At 39.1% G+C, this 14,466-nt stretch overlaps 1 protein-coding gene across 1 annotated transcript in view; it reads right to left on the reverse strand.

The window, feature by feature from the left end:
* Positions 1-14,466, reverse strand: part of cdc40 (cell division cycle 40 homolog (S. cerevisiae)) — a 134,828-nt gene that overhangs the window by 67,726 nt on the left and 52,636 nt on the right. Inside the window, exons 5-7 of the mRNA XM_048596686.1 lie at positions 10,314-10,453; positions 8,428-8,524; positions 4,323-4,462 (exon numbers count right to left, since the gene is read on the reverse strand). Of these exons, the coding sequence (XP_048452643.1) occupies positions 4,323-4,462; positions 8,428-8,524; positions 10,314-10,453 (377 nt within the window). The remainder of the gene's footprint in view (positions 1-4,322; positions 4,463-8,427; positions 8,525-10,313; positions 10,454-14,466) is intronic.

The following is a 14,466-nucleotide window of genomic DNA, read 5'->3' on the forward strand; positions in this document are numbered from 1 at the left end:
GCTGGGAGTCACTAGCTGGTGAAAATGCGGAAATTATAGTGCAAGGGCAGCATGATAGCTCAGTGGTTAGCACTGTTGCCTACAGCGTCAAGGACCCGGGTTCGATTCCTGCCTTGGGTGACTGTCTGTGTGGAGTTTGCACTTTCTCCCCGTATCTGTGTGGGTTTCGTCCGGGTGCTCCAGTTTCCTCCCATAGTCTAAAGATGTGCAGGTTAGGTGGACTGGCTATGCTAAATTGTCCATAGTGTCTAGGGTAGGGGGTGGGTCTGGGTGGAATGCTCTTTGGAGGGTCGGTGTGGACTTGATGGGCTGAAAGGCCTGCTTCCACACCAAAGGGATTCTATGATTCCATGATCCTGTTGGCTCACATGTATTATCACGACAACCAGAGGCTCCAGTATCTTGCATAAAAGGTGCCAATGCCAAAAACTTGGGCACCTTCCTTTAGGGCACCCCATGGCAGAACCTGCCTCTCAAGAACTGGCTTTCACAGCCAACAATAAAGGTGCCCCGAATGAAGATACACCACCTAAATGGACTGTATGCTGCACGTCAATCATCTCTCCTAGACAGAACGATGCCAACATTTGCTTGTAAAGTTAAACTACTTGATGTAAATGTTCATCAAGGAAATCAGCTTTGATTTAACAATTTAACTAGGCAGACCACTTTGAACTTGAATAAACCGTCAGCATTTGAGGCCATGCTCCAGAGACTGCACATGACATTTGGCAGGCACAGTAAGGATGTATTAAACTTTTCATTTCCTAGCCCTCAGCAGCACCAGACAGGAAATGGGTACCTTCAAATGAGGCTCCATTCCCACCCCCAACCCCTGCCTTGGTTTGTACATTGTTCTCCCCCAGTGGTGAGTGTCCTGCCTACTACAGGGTTAATAGCAGTGGTGATGGGATGTCAGGAAGACCCATTATTTTATTTCTCTCATTTCTCAGGCTACAAGTGAATTGTGGATATGACATACATTGATTTCTTATGTCAAGGAAACAGACTTCAAATGTGCTGTCTCTCCTATCCTCTCGATCACACTTTTCATACTGCACTAGTTCTTCCACACTCAAAAAAAAGAGAACCCATTGCATCTCACGCATTTTGTTTCCCTCTTCTTACTAATAAAACATCAAATTGCCTCACAGTTGCACATCATTGCTCAGCACGGATGGCAAGTATCAGCTTAGATAGACATGATTTCTAAACAAAAGGTTTACAATTATATATAACACTGAAGACACTCCTGATAACAAAATAAATAGTGTGCTTAGCTATAAATAGATCCAAAGCTCCCAAAGCCAGTTTTCCAGCTAATCAGAAGGCTGAAAATTAATGTTTGGCAATGTGCCGCAGTAAAGGATAACGATCTGACTAATTACCTTGTTGGCAGCAAGGGTGAATAGCTACAACCAAAATCAGTAACTTTGAAAATGGCAAAAATTTGTGGGTTTTTGATGAAACCTTCTTCTGTTTTCAGAGGGAGCTTAAAAAAACAAATGGTCCCTTCTCCACTACAGCAATCCTACTTTCTGTGGTTCAGAATGCTACTGACACATGTCAAGTGGAGTGCACTGTAATTGGAGGAGTTGGTTCAGATCAGAACATTTGCTTGATGTTCTTACATGGATACCCTAACTGTACTTCTGTTCATCGATGACTTTCTTCCAAAATACAAAAAGCAGTTTAGAAAGACGGGAAATCGAGACAAAAAAGAGAGAGTATAATTTCATTATATAATGATAACAATGCCATGTTCAGAGTAGGATCACTTCGGCCGCCTGCCTGTCTGGGGATTATAGTCCATAGCCACAGGTGCAAGGATGGGCAATGTTAAAACAATATCATTACTGTACTAAAAACACACTGGACTTTTCAAATTGCAAAACTGCTTCAAATAAACTAGTAGGACAACATTGTGACAAATAAATTGGTGAATAATATCAATTGAGATGTACATTTTGTAAAGTTTAATTTGATAGGCAACATAAAAAACCTTCCATTGTCACTGAGTTAATACACCATTATGATGTGCAACACTAAACTGCACAGACAGCCCCAGGTTTTATCGCTGTTCTGCACTAAATTAAGTTATCTCAGTCATATCATTGGTGAGGACACACAACAGCCGTCAAGCAAGGAAGTTCAGCCAAATGTATCATTTGTAACTGCTATCAAATGAGCTCTGTTGGAAGTGGTGGCAGGAATAGATCAAGCTTAGTGATGATGTCCTAGAGGTCATCAACATTTACTGCATAGACTTATTTTGGTAAAAGGCAGTACAATGCTAGGAGTACAGGCACAGAGACATAAAAAAGGAGTTGCTACCTTCAGAAAAGCAAAAACAACAAAACACAAAATCAGAAAAATAAATAGTTTTAAAAGTATCTCAAACATCACTGGGCACTCACCATTACTTCACATTTTACTTTAAATATTCTTCCATCTCCAAATAAGTAATTATGATTTGCCATCCTTGGTTCAACAGTAGTACTTTCTGATTCAAGCCCTATTCCAAATATCTGGGTACATAATCATAACTGACAACTGAATACAAGAGGTACCCTGAACTACAGGAAGAGCTGAATTTTGGTTGGGACAGCATGGAAACCTTTTCTGCCCTCTTCAATAGATATTTAAAAATTGTATTCCATGATTCAATAAAGTATTAGAGAATTTCTCCTGTGCTCTGGGCAATAACCAACATATCAGAACCTAATTTTTTGGTTGTTTATTTGGTTGTTTAAATGTGAGACCTTGATATGTGAAAATTCTATGCTGCACTTCCCTGCATTGCAGCAAAGATTATAATTCATTGGCTATAAAGCATGATGGGATATCCTAGGGCAGTGAAAAGTACTATGTAAATGCAAGTTCTTTATTTCTTATCAAGTAAACAATGAACTGCTGTACTTCAAAAGTAAATTAACAGCTTCAAACAGAACAGTAAAATCATGCCTCGTGAATTTCATATATAAATGCTAAACTGTAAAATCAGCAGGATAATAAAGGTGCAGTTTAGATTTCATTGTGATGTAACTGAGCTGATTCACATGCCTATAAATGTAAATACAGACATTTCAAGACAGGCAACTGGCGTTACAAAATTACATATAAAACAAATTTAAGAGATCAATTAAAAGAAAATGTCACAATGAATCATCTAAAAAACTTCAGTGAGACCCAGAAGAGAATCTCTTAGCAGAGTAAGGATGGGTTAAAACTGGCAAACGAAAATCAAGAGAACAAATCACAAAATATAGGCATGCCTGTAAATAAGAAACAAACTCAACACCTTACTTTGCTGCATCAGGATAAGAGAGATGATTGAGTGGACATGGTATCATAGAGTAAAGGTAGAGGGTCTATCAGTACAAATTAGCTTTGCAATAAGCCTGAAGGGATTGACCCAGTTTCAGGTTACAGTTGAACATTAATGTCAATGTTGCACAGAAGCTGCAGATAGCCTTGCAGTAGATCACAGATAGCAGTTTTGCCATTTTGCTGTTTTTTTAAGAATTCATTATTTCATACTGGATGTGTGTGTTGCTGGTAAAGTCAGCATTTGTTGCTCATCCCAGTTGCCCTGAATCGAACTAAGTGACTTGCTAAACAATTTCAGAGAGCAATTAAGAGTCAACTACATTATTGTGGATCTGCAATCTCACATACTAATATCCTTATCTGGCCTACTGTAAGTCGTATTTTTTTAGGTCATTGGTCAAGGTTCCCGAGACCACCCTTACATTCCAGATTAATTGAATAAATTGAATTGCTGCAGTGGTGGGATTTGAACTCACATCCTTAGAGCATTAGCGTGGGTATCTGGATTGTTAGTCCTTTGTCTTTACCACTATGCCACCATCTCCACATATCCTAAAAATATGCACCCCACCATTACTGTCAACTAGGTTTGGCCATGCCTGCAGAAATGGTGGCTTTTTGCCTAATGCAGACAATCCAGGCCACTGATCACCCTGGCATGGAGTGCCCACAAAAGGATGGCAACTGTTACGCAAGCCCAAGATAATTACAAGTAAAACCAGGTAAATCCTTTACACCCATGTCAAACGTACATCTCTAAAACAATATCTAAAACAAAAACTGTTTGCCATTTCAGCTACTTCCACCCAATGGAAATGCAATGGGAAACTAGTGAGTCACCATCCACTTCCTGCCTTCATCCAAATACTACCAATTGTATTTCTGGAAAATCTAGATTAAGGTATTTGAAGTGAATCCCAAAAGAATATGCAATTGTATGTTTTCTGCACATATAAAAAAAAGATGTGTAACATGCTAATTTGAAATAGTACCTTTGTATGTCCAGTCCATACATGCAGCTGTTTCTTAGGAAGGTAACATTTCTCAGGTGGTTGATTAGATCGTAAATTGACTCCAAGATCTTGAGGAATGTGAAGATACGACCTTCCTTGGTAGTCATACATATCTTTGACTATAAAAAGATGGCATTAACCTTGTCAATGTTTTATCCATTGATCAATCACAAGTTTATCAGAAAGTTAAGAAATACTCTTTTTGAATACAAGGAGAGGCAAAATACTCTTAAAAGGCAAAATATATGTGCTTAATAAATATACAATGCTGAATAAAACATCAGATGGGTTGTTCTGCAAAAAAAAACCAAATCACCGTTAAATCACATTGATATACGATTGTAAAAATTGGAATTTCAATTCTGAGATGCAAACTAAAAGCACCTGTAACAAGTTACTCTGTTAATTTAAAATGTGGAACTCAAGCATGATTCAGTACATGAATGCAAAGCTGATGCTGAGCCAATGTTATGCTAGGATATAGGCTATCTACAGCATGTAGATTTCTTAAAAAAAGCTGTATTGTACTTCAATTAAATAGGTTATTTTCTATTCCAGTCTGCAGCTTTTCATAAAATAACTGCATCCTCACTAAATATAAATTTAATTCAGTTTCTGTAAGCTAATTATAGTACGACCCCAGATACTAACAATTACAAAATCACTTTTAAAGGCATAGTAAGACAAAATTAAAACACTAATGGGATAAAACAGAAACCTCAGGAAAATTGGTCAGACTTTGGCCTTTTACCTCTGTGACTTTGCTTGGAATCCAGCCAAATTGATGAAATGAATGTGTGATTGTAGGGACCTTGTGTGAAATGACTCTATCCAATCTACAGTGTCATATGTACTTGGAAGTGCAAAACTGTTCCGACTGTTACTCAGAGGCCACAGGGCAGCTAGCATAGGAATGCAGAAAAAAAAGCTCACACTAACGCATTAAGAGCTTTCTAGGTTAGTAGATGATTAATGTTGTTGATGCAGAATAGAAAGCTCAATGCTGTACCCCGTGTGGTATTGGTGACCTGCAAGTCTCTAATGTTGATACTCTGAGTCTGAAATTAAAAATTTCATCCCCATCACTAACATCTCTCTAACATTAAGCACAACCTCTCCAGACAATGCTTTCAGAAACTTCAGAATAATCTACCAGGGTTAGTTGTCTAACATAACCAAAGTTTAAAATAAAACAGCAGCCAGTACTTGTTAAGTTTCCAGAAATCCCTAAAGGTGTTGCCTCAGTAATCTTAAACCAGGCATTTAAAAGTATGTAACAAGTTAACTAAAATTTCTTACGCTCTTGATAAGCTAACTTCAAATGCGGAAAGCCAGAAGTCATGCTATCTTTAGAATTGAGATTATATTGTTTCTGAACTGCATTTTTATGGTTTCACATTAGTTTGACTATATTCAAATTAGGGTAGTTCCACGATTTAAGCTCCCAAGGCAAGAGAAGCAATTGGTGGCCACGTTATTATTTGCATAATGTCTATGTTCAATATGCCAATGGTGAATCTCATCAGTGTAGCTGTTCCCTTAGTTATAGATGCGGCAAAGTGAAACATCGTACAAACAGGTATGAATGCTATATCTCCCCATTCAGAACTGAATGGCTAAGTGGGCCAGCAGTATAAAGTACAAAATGAGGAGGAAAAATGAAAGATAAATTAAAATAATTATAAAAGGGAGTAAAACAAATTAAGGAAATATTATTAGTTATCAGGACAGACAACATCATTTATACATTTACATTAATCAATATCCTTTACAACTTTCTATTACACTATCCCAGCTTCAAACTTCATTGCCATTCCTTCATTGTAGTTGCATCAAAATCCTAGAACATCCTCTCCAGGAGCACGGTGGGTGGACTCCCTCTCCAACAGTACTGTGGGTATATCTATCACTCATGTACTGCAGAAGTCCAAGAACATTTAAATTCACTGTAGAGCATTTGTGAGGTGGTCAAACAGATTAAACTGGCAGAAAGGGCATGGGTGACCACCAGGCAGAGTACAGGTAAGCAGGTAGTGCAGCCCATCCACCTTCTAATAGATATATGATTTTGGATATTATTCAGGGTGGTGACTGTGCAGAGGAAAGCAGTGACAACCAACTTGATGGTACCGTGAGTGGGTCTGCTGCACAAGAGGGGAAGAAAAGTAACAGCAGGGCTAGTGTGGTATGGGATTCAACTGCAAGTGGAACAGACAGGCATTCCTGCAACTGCAAGAGAGACTCCAGGATTGTACATTGCCTCCTTGGTGCTAGGGTCAGGGATGTCACAGTGGTTGCAAGACATTCTGAAAGGGTAGGGCAAACAGACAGATTGTAGCGCATATTGCTACCAACAACATAGATATGAGGGTTCTCAGTGTTTAGTGGTCCCACACTTTATTGTTATTGGAACATTAGGCCCTGTACTCTCCATATTTCCTCCTTGACTGTATCTCAGTATTCTGAGGCAGAATTGCCTGAAAGTCTCTGCTCTTAGTCCAAGGAGTGTTAAGAGAGAAAGGGGAGCTTATAGCAGATATTGAGAGCTCAAAACAGTAGAAGCTCTTCATGGATGTAGAATGTGCAAGAAGGTACTTAAAAGAGACATTACGAGGGCTAAGAGGGTATGAAAGGAAAAATAAAGGAAAATCTTAAGTTATTTTGCAAGTACACTAAGGGCAAGAGAATAACAAGGGAAACAATAGGGCCTACTGAGGACTACAGTGGTGATTTGTGGGTGGAGCCCACAGAAGTAGTAGGGTTCTAAATGTACGAGTGAGAGGGATGACATGGGTATAGAAATCAGGAATGTCTGTGAAACAATTCAAGAAATTAACATAGACAGAGAGGAGGTTTTGAGTGGTTTAGCAAGATGAAATGTATCCCAGGTTGTTGCGTGAGGTAAGGAAGGAAATAGCAGGGGCGCTAACAATAATTTTCAATTCCTCCCTGGCCACAGGAGAGGTCATGCAATGTGGTAACATTAATCAAGGTAGGAGCAAGGGATAATCCAGGAATCTAACAGCAGTCAGTCTAACCTCAGTGGGAGAAACTACTGGAAGCAATTCTGAGGGACAGAATTAATTTGCATTTGGACAGGCCGGGATTAATCAATAACAGTCAGATGGTTTTGCAAAGGGGAGGTCATGTCTGACCAACTTGGCTGAATTTTTCAAAGAGGTGACCAAGTGTGTAGATGAGGGGAATGCTTTTGTTATAGTCTATTTGGACTTCAGCAAGGCTTTTGACAAGGTCCGACATGGGTGACTGATAGCAAAGGGAAGAGCTTATGGGACCAAAAGAAATTTGGCAAATTGGATTCACAATCGGCTGAGTGGCAGGAAGCCGAAGTTGATGGCTCAGAGGTGTTTTACTGACTGCAAGTCCACATCCAGTGGTGTCCCACGGGGGTCAGTGTTGGGGCTCTTGCTTTTTGTTGTTTATATAAATGATTTAGACTTGAAAGTAGGAGGGTTGATCAATAAGTTCACAGCTTTCATTTTTATTCATCCAGTTGTAGCTAGGGAAGCTCTGGAATGACTTCTCTTTCTGTCCATATTGTCTGCTCCAGGTTCTGCCAAGGAATCCTTGCATCTTCCCTATTTCTCATCTACCACTCTGACTACGTTTTCGGTTACCTGCCCTAATATCTTATGTGGTTCAATGTCAAATTGTATCCAAAGCTCTTTGTATATTAAAGTGTGTTAAAGGTGATCTATGAAGATAAGCTGCTGTTGGAGAATTCTGCTAGACCATTCTGTTCACGAACAGGACTCACTACATGTCTAAGTTACATCATTAAAAAGTAAATTTTGGATGTGGAAATTAAGACAATAGGTGATCTGGGAACAGGAAAGATTGATAAAGAAAGAGGGCATTAAAGGATTTGAATTACAAAAGAGTTAGTTAAAAGTATGTTGTTCCATAGATAAACAAACTACTTTAAACTACACCATATTCAAATAGTTGATGTCAAGAAATAATACGAAAACATCAATCAGTTCCTCTCCCACCCCTCAACCCCTAACTACCACAATTGCAACCCCCTCCACAGAAGTACAGACAAACAAACTATATGCATTACGGTGTAGGATTGTTTTCTCTTCTGCAGGTTTCTCATCTTCTTGTTTGCCTTTCTTTTGTCGTTTGGCTATAATCTCATTAAGTTCTTTTTGTTCTTCCTGCAGAAATAACCAAATTTTCCCATATTACAAGAGGATTACAGTAATAGATGAAAATGTGAACTCCACTGACAATCTACTTAGTTACATCAGTTAGATTGTCTGTGGAGAATCTGTGACAGGAACATTTACAAGACAATAATCTAATTTAGGGCACAAGATGACATACAAGCTGCTTGCTGAAAGAGCAAACAATTTACAATTGGCATTATTATTTTGCAATTTTTTTAAAAATTAGTTTTTAAGTATATCATGAATTTTCTGCAATGATCTTTCAATAGCTATGATTCATTTATTATTGTCTTCAGATGCCAGTGAAAAGTAGTAATTAACATTGCACATCATTTTGTTTAAAGGGAAAGGTCAAATGATCTTCAGATCCCTATCACAGTAGGGAGAGAAAATAGCACGATTTTGTATTCACATGTTTTCTGAGGCAACATATTATTTGCCTCATAGATATGTTAAAACCATAAAATGATTGGCATTGAAAAGAGACTGCTATACTTTTTCCTAAAACCTTGGATAGTTAAGAGAGACCAACTGAAATTATACTATTTTACAGTTAGGTGGGGAATGGTATTTCTGTCAAGAGTATATGAATCAAGCCATTAAAGCAGCTTCATTACAAAATATTTGTTTCCCAATTGATGTCACTTCTGCATGTTTTCTTAGTTTATTTGTTTTATTAGCCAGTTTTAAAAAGTCATTCATGGGATGTGGGCTTTGCTGGCTGGGGCAGCATTTTTTGTCCATCCCTAGTTGCCCTCGAAAAGGTAACAGGTAGCCATATGCTACCCACCACCTTCAGTAATGTCTGATATTAAAACTGTGTTATACATTTGAAGACAGGAATTCACATATAAACTGGAATACATGACTCACTGTAAATAGAAGTTGGACATGTTCAAGCATAGAGACAGGTCCTAATAATCCATTACATCCACAACAACCAGCCTCTTATTTTAAAAAGCAATTTTATAGTTTTGCAAGTAAAATATTTAGCAAGTCTCCATTTACAATGTTCTGCAAAATAAAATTTTACATGCCATTTTATTAGAAACTTTCACATTTCTTTTCATAGTTACTTATTTTTGAGTACAGTAGGGACAATGTTGGCCACAGACTGCACAACGGCTTTTGACAGCATCGCTGCAGCAAAATTTAGAATGCCTATCGGTAAGCAGGCAGGTACTTAAAAATTTAGAAGAACATCTGTCTTCAGGGAAGGTGATTATCACATTTTTGAAAACATTACTACAGCACAATCACATAGCTGAGATTGGTGCTCAGAATTCTTTCACCACAGAGTACATTTTCATTTTGTGATTATGCATTTCACCATGAGTCAGGCAGAACTACTCGAAGAAGAGGATCTTAGTCACTGCCCAATACCCCCTCTAATGGTCAAATCAAGACCAGCAGAACACATGTCCACTCCTTCCAGCAATGAAGTGGTATATAGGTAACTGCAATAACATCAAATATCTCTGAAAAAAAAACATTTTAAAATTGTCTTGTTAAATTAATTCCAGAATATGATGTGCAGAATGTGAAGTTACACCACTAGCTATATTCAGTGTGGACCTGACTCTCGGCTTTATACATAAAGTTGCCAATTTATGTTATTTAGTAAGATAGTCTCATTTCAAAATGTGTCCTTAAATTTTCCAGCCTTCCAAAGGCAGAAATTGTCAGCGTCATCAGTGATAGATGACAGAGATCAAATGGACCAAGTTGTGCAAATTTTTCCTTCTTTGCAAATGCTAAAATAGGTAGGTCAACTAACCTCTGAAGGTTTGGCCACATCCTTTTCATCCACATACTTTGCCCAAGGCCCCTGAAAACCATCAATGTTTGCTGGGTCAGGTTCTTTTAATTTCTTTCGTTTTTCGGTTTTCTTTTTACCAGATTCAAATACTGTAAGCCCTGCATGAGTTTAAATGAATAATAAAGACAAGTTAGCAAATACCAAACTAGACATTGTAAATCCACATAAACTAACATGGGCTTTTTCATAATTATACATGGCATTCAGCATTATTTCAAATTCATTGTTATGCAAGTACCAAATAAGGATCAAATGGGAATAACATAAGCAAACCAAAGCAAGTAAAAACTGAACATCATTTCATCACCGCAAGCCTACTCCCATTAGAATAACTGATTTTAGGTTGAGAGAGATAGAACTAGATTCACAAGTATAATAACCATTTTCAGCTGGCATGTAGAAGGTGCTGTTGGATCCTCTCAGCCAGAAGATCATCAACTTAGTGCATGTATTTCGGAGAGGTGCTTTAGAAGTAAAGTACTTCCACACTTGTTCCACTGATTTCCTCAAAACAGTACTAAATAGCATAAATGATTTTGAGTTTGCAATACAGTACTGAGTGCCCCCTGCCTGACAGTAAATAAACTACGGTTAAAAGATACGACATCAACGTTTCATTTAAACAATTCATATCAAGCTTAAGGAATGTTCGTAGAGCAATGGGACATTAATTACACATTTTAGAATCAATGGCATCTGTTACAAAAACCTTGCCACATTACACAAAAAGAAATAAATCAGAACACAATAATTCCTGACTGGTGTTTCATTTCTTGAACTGTGCCGGTCTGTTCTAGATCTGAAATGCACCGACACAAGAAAACAGTGGCCTCCAAGTAAGCTATTTGGGGCATAAGGTAGCTATGTCCTGGTTTTAATTTCTGTTACTTATGCACTAGTTATCTTGCCATTTGCAAACTGGATTAATTCCATTTCCACAGCAATCTGGTTTGTCAATGACAGCATAAACTCAACAGATTTTCTTTGGTAAATCAAGTTACTGTTGTTTCAAAGGCGATAATCAGGTATCTGCTAAAATTCTACTCAAGTAGAAATTGGAACACTCCCACATAAATATAAAAATTAGATACTACAGTTACTTTTAAAACAACTGTTTGGTATTGAAACATGTTTAAGTGCTGTGCTAGCTGCAGATGGCCATTTAGGAGTACACTTCAATCTTAAAAATTACTTGGTTTCTCCAATAATAATGTTATAAAGATTAAATTGTACTCAACAGTTACGGGTCTGCAATGTTGTCCATGTCAAGCATTCAATAGCAACATCTACCACTCCCACCTCAGTTACAGTATATTCTTAGCCTAACTAAATGCCTCAGTTCCAACCTAGGATTTACTGCATGAGCCATACATGTCTGAATAAGACTGTCAATTTAATTGGATTTGTAGAACCTGGCTGGATTTGACCCAGGTTTCAGATGTAAAATACCTGTGCGTAACACCACTGCACCACCCAGCTTGCGGTGGCTTTTATAAAACTATTGAAGATGGTTTTGGCAATTGCCCAATTAATTTTCAATGTGATGCATGCCAAATTTGTGATGTCTTTATGTTTGTTAACCACTGTTGAGTAGCACATGTGCAAAAGATTGTAATCAACCACACAGATCAGAGCCAACCACATGGCTGTGGATCTGAAGTCACATGTAGGCCAGATCAGGTAAAGATAGCAGATTTCCTTTGTTAAAGGTTATTAGTAAACCAATTTGGTTGATCCCTGGGCTTGATGGTAATGGTAAAGTGCAAGAGATACTGTGCCATTAGGTTATGTTGGGAGTACAATTCTGCTTATGATGATCTCGTGGATACCCAGTTTTGTGCTGCTGAATCTGCTTTAAGTCTACCCGTTTAATATGATAATGCCACACAAGGTGATTAATAAATGTTCTTTTGCGGGGTGGCATTCAAAAACAAATCATTAATATATACCAGAAAGAGCAAGAGACCTAGCACTGAGCCCTGTGGAAACCGCCTTCTCATCAGAAAAACAACACTCACTAAAAGATAACACAGTGTGGAGCTGGAGGAACACAGCAGGCCAGGCAACATCAGAGGAACAGGGAAACTGACGTTTCCCGACCCAAAACGTCAGCTTTCCTGTTCCTCTGATGTTATCTGGCCTGCTGTGTTCCTCCAGCTCCACACTGTGTTATCCCTGACTCCAGCATCAGCAGTTCTTACTATCTCTGACACTCACTAAAAGTTGTTTTTTTGCTTTGGTGCTAATTTTGGGTCCAACTTGCCTCTTTGTCTTGGATTCAAAAACCTTTTGCTTTTGTGAACAGTCTGCCATTTAGAACTATGACAAATGTCTTGCTTTAATCTACATGACCTACATCAAATGCACGAGCCTCATTAGCCCAATTACTGCCTTCTCAAAATATTCAATCAAGTTGCTGGCACACAACTTTTCCTGAAGTGTACACAGGCATCTTAGGGCATCTATGGAACCCAAAAATGGGTCCCAGGCATTTCTAAATTCTGTGCCTTAAGTCTTTAAAACTGTAAAAGCAAGGAAGGCCCACATTTAATTTCTGATTTTTGGTTGGAGACTTATCTGGCAGAAAGGAAGATGGTTGTGGTTACTGGAGGTCAGTCAGCTCAGCTCCAGGATAGTGTCCTAGGCCCAATCATCTTCAGCTGTTACATCAATGACCCTTCCTCCATCAAAAGGTCAGAAGTAGGAATGTTTGCTAATGATTGCACAATGTTCCGCGCTATTTCTGACTCCTCAAATAATTAATCATTCCATGTCCAAATGCAGCAAGATCTCATCGTAGAATCTCTGTAGTGTGGAAGCAGGCCATTCAGCCCATTGGGTCCATACCGACCCTCTGAAGAGCATCCCACCCAGACACCCCCAGCCTGTCCCTGTAACCCTGCATTTCCCATGGATCATCCACCTACCCTGCACATCCCTGGACACTATGGCAATTTAGCACGGCCAATCCATCTAACTTGCACATCTTTGGACTGTGGGAGGAAACCAGAGCATCTAGAGGAAACGCATGCAGACATGGGGAGAATGTACAAACTCCACACAGATCGTCGCCCAACGCTGGAATCAAACCTGGATCCCAGGCACTGTGATGCAGCAGTGCTGACCACTGAGCCACCATGCTGCCCAAATATCCAGGCTTGTGGGGAAAAGTGGTACACAAATGTCATGTCACACAAATGCAAGGCAAGAACATTCTCCAACAGGATAGAATCTAACCATTGTCCCCTGACATTGAATGGCATTACCATCACTGAATTCCCCACTAAGAACATCTTGGGGGTTATCACTGATCAGAAACTGAACTGGACTAGACATATAAATAGCCTGGTGACAAGAGCAGGTCACAGGCTAAGAATCCTGCAGTGAGTAAGGTACCTCCTGACTCTACAAAGCCTGTCCATCATCTATAAAGGCACAAGTCAGAAGTATGATGTAATTCTCCCAACTTGCCTGGATGAGTGCAGCTGCATGAAGAGTCAAGAAGCGGCCAAAGCAGCCCGCTTGATTGGTACTACATTCACAAACATCTGTCATTTCCACCACTGATGCTCAGCAGTAGCAGTGTGTATCACCTACAAATGTGCACTCTCGAAATTCTCCAAGGCTCTTTCCAAACCTACAATCAATTCCATCTAGAAGGGCAAGGGCAGCAATTACATGGAAACATCCCCACGTACAAGTTCCTCACCATCTGATATGAAAATATATCACTGTCCCTTCAGTGTTGGTGGGTCAAAATCCTGTAACTCCCTGTTTAACGGTTTTGTAGATCTATCTACAGCACATGGATTGCAGTCGTTCAAGAAGACAGCTCACCACCACCTTTCTAAGGGCAACTAGGGATGCACATAAATACCTGCCCAGCTTTGCCCACATCCCATGAATGAATTAAAACAAAAAACTTATGCTGAGTTACCTCCTCTGTTATAGTCACAACAATTCCCAGTAGCCCCGGAATAAACAAAGAGAAGAGAGGCAAAGGTGTTATAAGTGAGCTTTAGTGTGAATTGCAGCACAGAGCAGGACTGAGTCAATTGCAAAGCTGTGATGGCAAGTACAAGGATGAAGAGTACTTAAAACAAGGCATAAG

This window comes from Rhincodon typus, chromosome 5 (assembly GCF_021869965.1).
Source record: "Rhincodon typus isolate 14 chromosome 5, sRhiTyp1.1, whole genome shotgun sequence".
Classification (NCBI taxonomy): Eukaryota; Metazoa; Chordata; class Chondrichthyes; order Orectolobiformes; family Rhincodontidae; genus Rhincodon; species Rhincodon typus.